The sequence below is a fragment of the Gymnoscopelus microlampas genome, assembly GCF_963454915.1.
Source record: "Gymnoscopelus microlampas genome assembly, chromosome: 17".
NCBI classification, from domain to species: Eukaryota; Metazoa; Chordata; class Actinopteri; order Myctophiformes; family Myctophidae; genus Gymnoscopelus; species Gymnoscopelus microlampas.
Genome location: NC_139954.1, coordinates 35836875 through 35843212, shown reverse-complemented (window position 1 = coordinate 35843212; position 6338 = coordinate 35836875). Strand labels below are relative to the sequence as shown.

Sequence of the window (6338 nt, the reverse complement as noted above, 5' to 3'; positions counted from 1 at the left end):
GCCCGTACATAATTGCAACATCGGTGGCCATGAGGTAAGCACTTTATATTTAAAATCTGAACGTTTAAGTAGATGTATGGGTTGTAAATGGAGTAAGTGCAAGAAACAGGTTGAAGTTCAGCCATGACGCTCGACGCGATCCATCATGGCTATCTTCTCTCAAAGGAATCGTCAGGAAATCCTTTCCAACTTGTGCAGGACATTTGGAAGATTGACTCCACATGGCTTAAGCATGTGCATGTCGTGTTTGGGAGTAGTACTGTATATCAGTCCCACGGCGATACAAATCTCGGCCTATCCCTCTCGCTTGCATCATTAACGTCAAGCAGTGCTGGAAGTACTCAGATATTTTACTTGAGTAAAAGTATTAAAGTATTGGCATCGAAATGTACTTAAAGTACAACAAGTAGAAAGTACTCATTGCGCGAATGTCCCCATTTCACAAGTTTTTAAAATGTATAAAATTATTTTGAAAATAGCAGATCTACAAGCTCACAAATGGCATCATAGCATTGTGAGCTTGTAGATCGTCTATTTTCAAAAGGCCAAAATGTATGGCTGAAGTGGTTAATGTGTGTTTTGTAATAATAATAATCAAAATATACAAAGTAACTACAAAAGTTTTCAAATAATTGTAGTGGAAATATTTGCCTCTGAGATGTAGTGGAGTAAAACATACTGACAATTGGAAATATTGTACTTATAAGTACAGTACTTGAGTAGATGTACTCAGTTACTTTACACACCACTGATTAACGTTAAGATATATGTTAAACTTCCCTTGTAGGGATTTGACTCTAACTAATAGGACGGCCAGCCTGTCTGTCTGTGTCTGTGTGAGAGAAAAAAAAAGAAAAGACCCGCCCCCTTAATATAGACCCAGACTTTTCGTTTCCAATCCAGACAATAGGAGCCGGAGACGCCAGATCTGCGGAGGCGCGCGCACACACACATACACACACACGCATACACACAGAGAGCATCATCCTCACCTTTTTGGAGACGCGACCATTTTCATAACCGACGCGCACTAAACGCCAGTCTAGTCTCTCCAACCAACGCGCAGATCAGACGTGGACATCACATCACGCACGCCGCCCTCTGCATACGAATAATACCTGTAAAGGTTTTTTTCTTTCCCCTAAGTGGTTTTGTGTGTTTGAGGCAAAACAGTCCAATTCACTGTCCAGTCCATTCTGCAGCCAGAACACCGTGTTCCCATGATGTCATACCTGTGGATTCTGCTATTAGGGAGCCTGCTCATTGGCAGCACCACCAAGGCACAAGGTAAGCTTTTTCATCAGCTCACTTCAAAACCTCGTCCAATCTGTGGCATGAAATTTGGAATTGTCCGGGTGTCCGAGTCTGTCTGTCTGTCTGTCTGTGTGTGTGCCTGTCTGTCTGCCTGTCTGTCTGCCCCTCCATCCCACCGTCTGCATTCCCTCTTTGTGTCCCTCTATGTCAGTGGTTTTCAATCTTTTTCATATCATATCAAGGTCCATTATTTATTCGGTGTTTGAGCCACGGAACCACCGATGAGATTTAGACTCTCAGGCCCAAGACTTGGAGTATTTTGTTGTCGTTGGATACGATTTCGTCCACAATTCCATGCTGTGTTGATGTTGGTACCAAAGGAGAGATAACAGGCCAACATTGATCAAAATATCAATTATTTAATTAATGAATGCAGATGTTTAACAATAATTCCATTTGGTTTCATTTTACGCTCTCAAGAATGATCTAATAAGGGTCCATTTGGTTACCAACTCTCCATCATTTAGCTGGGGACCACCTGGAACCCCCTCAAGGACCACTGGTGGTCGCCCGGACCACTGGTTGAGAACCACTGCTCCATGTCATGCAATTCTCTCTTTCATTCCCTCCTCTCCTCTCCCCTCGCTTTCTCCCTCGCAGTCTCTCTCTTTGTCTGTTTCTTTGCCACTTTATGCCTGTCTGTCAAATATACCTCTTTAGATAATCTGTTTATTCAACATTTAAGGTGCTCAGTTCCGCTTGATTGAACAGATAAATAGCCAACTCTTAAGACATGAACAGGCTTACCGCGATCGTTCATGCATGGTTCAGTAACCAATCTTATTATCTCTGGGATAGGTGTGTCACAAAATGTGTGCGCGTATGTGTGTGTTGCATTATTATTCCCTACTGTACAAGAGTTTAGGCCCACAGGGGTGTGGTGGACTCATTGACCCTCCATAAGTAATTCTCTCACTTGCTCTCATCTCTACACTCCCCTTTCTCTCTCTCTGCCTGTAATATATCTCCCTCTCTTTCTATTTAATCGGCATTTGCCTCCTTCCCTTGGCTATTCTTTCTTTGGTTCGTGCTATTCTTCCCCCCTCTTGGTTCCTCCTGTTCAGAGGGCCTACAGTCTAGGCCCCTGCCCTTCCCCGCGGCACATGCAATGACTCCAGAATGTAGAACTATGCAATAAAATCAGAGAGATGGAGAAGAGAGACTGAGAGAGAGAGAGAGAGAATGTAAGAGATGAAGCCAACAGACAGAGACATGTATTCATGCAGAAAGCCGGAGGGTGGACGAAGACAAGATGCAGCAGGAGATATCAGGGCAAAAATAAAAAGTCAGTTGACGCAAAGGAATAATGACACGGAATTGAAAAAAAAGAATGATGACACGATAGGGGAGAGGCGGGACACAGGGACAAAGTGAGAGAGACTTAAGACAAAGAAAAAGACGTGAGAAGAGAGACAGACACTCGTGAAGAGAGGGGAATGAGAGGCTGCCATCGCCATTGCACGCACAGAGGGGCGTTTGAGGCCTTCATATCAATCCCACATCAAAACCCGCCGTTCTTATGCAAACATGGGGGTTAAGTTAACGTTGGCAGGCTAGGATTTGCCCCGGTGTAATCTCACTCTACCGGTTCACTGGTTATTACCAGGCGAACCGCGCTGAGGGGAACCAATCAACTGCTGCAAAATGATACCCCCCCCCCCCCACACACACACACACACACACACACACATACCTACTGTATACAGAGGCATGTTTCTGTTTCTCATTAAATGTACTGTATGTCCTTCTCACACACTACGCTGTACTGTAATTCCCTTGTGACTTCTTCTTAATGGATGCTGAGGGATGCAGCTGAGGAGTTCTGCACTGGGTGTGTTTGGGCAAGCTGTGTGCGCGCCTGTGTGTGTATGCGCGTGCAGTGTGTGTGTGTGTGTGTGTGTGTGTGTGTGTGTGTGTGTGTGTGTGTGTGTGTGTGTGTGTGTGTGTGTGTGTGTGTGTGTGTGTGTGTGTGTGTGTGTGTGTGTGTGTGTGTGTGTGTGTGTGTGTGTGTGTGTGTGTGTGTGTGTGTGTGTGTGTGTGTGTGTGTGTGTGTGTGTCTGTGTCTGTCTGTCTTATAGGGCGCGCAGAAAGTTTGCGTGCATGAGTGTGTGTGTGAGAGAGAGAGAGAGAGAGAGAGAGAGACTGTACTATAGAACTGAAGGGTAGGGAGTGTCTCAGTAACCAGATCCAACTCCAGCTGCAGACAACACCCAGCAACACAACCAGTTTCAGCGCCTTTCTCTCCCCCAGGGCCCACTGTGTGTGTGTGTGTGTGTGTGTGTGTGTGTGTGTGTGTGTGTGTGTGTGTGTGTGTGTGTGTGTGTGTGTGTGTGTGTGTGTGTGTGCGTGTGGGTGTGGGTGTGTGGGTGTGTGTGTGTGGGTGTGTGTCCGTGTAGCATGTGGGTGGGTGTGGGTTCTCTAACTTTTATGTATGTGAGGGTGGAGGGATGCTCTTTATTAAAGTGTGCATCAGAATTAAAAGTTAGTGCACGCAAAGTGCGCGTGTGTGTGTGTGTGTGTGTGTGTGTGTGTGTGTGTGTGTGTGTGTGTGTGTGTGTGTGTGCGTGCGTGCATGCATGCATGCATGAGAGTTTTAGTGGCATATGAAAGACCAAAGAGCTGTGTGATGTGTGCCAGGTGTGTGTGTGTGTGTGTGTGTGTGTGTGTGTGTGTGTGTGTGTGTATGTATGTATGATTTGTGCCAGGTGTGTGTGTGTGTGTGTGTGTGTGTGTGTGTGTGTGTGTGTGTGTGTGTGTGTGTGTGTGTGTGTGTGTGTGTGTGTGTGTGTGTGTGTGTGTGTGTGTGTCTGTCAGTGTTTACACCCCTTAGCTACAAACAAACACATGAATCAACTTACCCGTTGGTGGATATGAGTGAAACCCACACACACATATGCACACACATTACATGCACACACTTCCTTTTTCTCTGTCTTGGGGCACACATTCCCATTGTTCTTAGTGTCTACAGGGTACCTATGGGGGCAGTTAGAAGGTGTGTATGATTGGGGTAAACAGAGCAGTTTCTGTCCCACAAACACACAATAGAACTATACCTGCGAGAACAATAGGGGGTAGAGGTCCTAGCATATCACCTGTCATACGTACACAGTGTACACACACACACACACACACACACACACACACACACACACACACACACACACACACACACACACACACACACACACACACACACACACACACACACACACACACACACACACACACACACACACACACACACACACACACACACACACACACACACACAGAAATACATGCAGTTCTTGGACTACTGTTACAGGACAAGGCTTGGTTGTTTCTTATGCCCTCACACACAAACAAACGCACGCACATTTTATTAGTCGCTCAACCATACGGAGACATTCTCACGCAATCTCACAGCTGCCTGCTGCCAAAATGAATCGGAGAGCCGAGTATCAATAGCAGACTCGCCACTTCACAACACAGTACGTAATACATGCCGTAATGTCGAACGAGCATGACTTTAGGCCCATGAAACATGCATGAACACAACATACCACTCCCCATGTATGTTGATTGAACTAACCATACCAGTGTGAGCATACCGTCGTGATGTATAGTGCACATGTGCACATGTATGTTCAGCTCTATTAAACATACACGGGCATGCCTCCCTGTTGCACCGGTATGTGACGATGAATCACAGAGTATGCACTGGGGACAGTGACCTAAGAGCCACGGTGGGGTTTTTTGAGTCTCACATGACTGTCGACGTCAAAAGCTGAATAGGAGACACAGAAAACCACCCAGACACAAGACATCTTTGACCCACTTTCAAATACCGACTTCAGTCCCAATACTTGGCATTTGATTGCTGTATGTAACAATTGTGACATTTGTACTGTCGTTTTATTCCCATCGTCGTAAATAATAAAGTAATAAATGACATAATGTAGCATGGCATGTTACATAATGATTCATAACATGCTTCATTCATTTATGAGTAAATGACAGTGAATTGACAGAGTTTACTGTATGAATAATGTGCGCTGTCATGTTTCAGTAAGACAGCTACGTAAGTACAGTACATAAAATCCATAAACCCTCAGTGATGTATTGTCACTACTCTCTGAGTATACACTGTAAAATCCTGAATGTAGCTATAACTCTTGGGAGAATAAAACTTGTCCCAGGGTCAATTTTGCACTCTCTCAGAGTCAAATGACACTCAGGATTTTGCAGTGTAATGAGAGTAATAATAGGTCAAAGGTGTAGTCAGTCAGTGTATAGCTATCAGTTTATCTGTGTTTCTGTCTGTTCTATCTATCCCACACATCCACTGGTCCACCCACCCAACCGTTAGAGCAGTGGTTCTCAACAAGTAGTCCGGGGACCACCAGTGGTCCTTGGGGGGGGGGTACCAGGGGGTCCCCAGCGGAATTAGTTAACATCGCGTCACAATCATTTTTACCACTTAGCTTTGGCTATTCAAAAATAGCAGATATACAAGCTCATAGCGCGGCACCGAGTGCCACGCTATGTGCTTGTAGAGCTGCTATTTTTGAAAAATCTTGAAAATGTGTGCAAATCTTTGAATATACGGTATATATTTTTTAAAGGAAACATTTTTAACACAAATCTTTGCTTCTGGGGGTCCCTGGAAAAAACATTTTCAGATGGGGGTCCGCCGCCAAATGTATATCAATTTAGGGGTCCTTAGTTGGCATGAAAAAGGTTGAAAACCACTGCGTTAGAGTAAAGAACACAATATAGCCATCTGTATTGTACTTCCCCCTCCCCATATTATTGAAGTTGCGGTTCAACTCCAGCGCTTCCCTGTGGGACCTGCTAGTGGTTTAACACTGTACATGCCGTACTGTTCCACACGCTGACATGTTGCAACCATGTCAGAGACATGGAGATTATGAGTCATCGGACCCTAAAGGGAGGATGATGGGGGGGGGGAGTCCAATGAAACCAATGGAGAGAGAAGGAAGGGAGAGGGATGTGCAGTCATTTGCTTTACTGCTGCACTA

At 45.1% G+C, this 6338-nt stretch overlaps 1 protein-coding gene across 2 annotated transcripts in view; it reads left to right on the top strand.

Moving 5' to 3' along the window:
* The first annotated feature begins 906 nt into the window (after positions 1–906).
* LOC311063969 (uncharacterized protein) overlaps positions 907–6338 on the top strand; it is a 31578-nt gene continuing 26146 nt past the window's right edge. For both annotated transcript variants that reach the window (XM_084083622.1, XM_084083621.1), the window contains exon 1: positions 907–1287. In XM_084083622.1, the coding sequence (XP_083939748.1) occupies positions 1221–1287 (67 nt within the window). In that variant the 5' untranslated portion in view covers positions 907–1220. The remainder of the gene's footprint in view (positions 1288–6338) is intronic.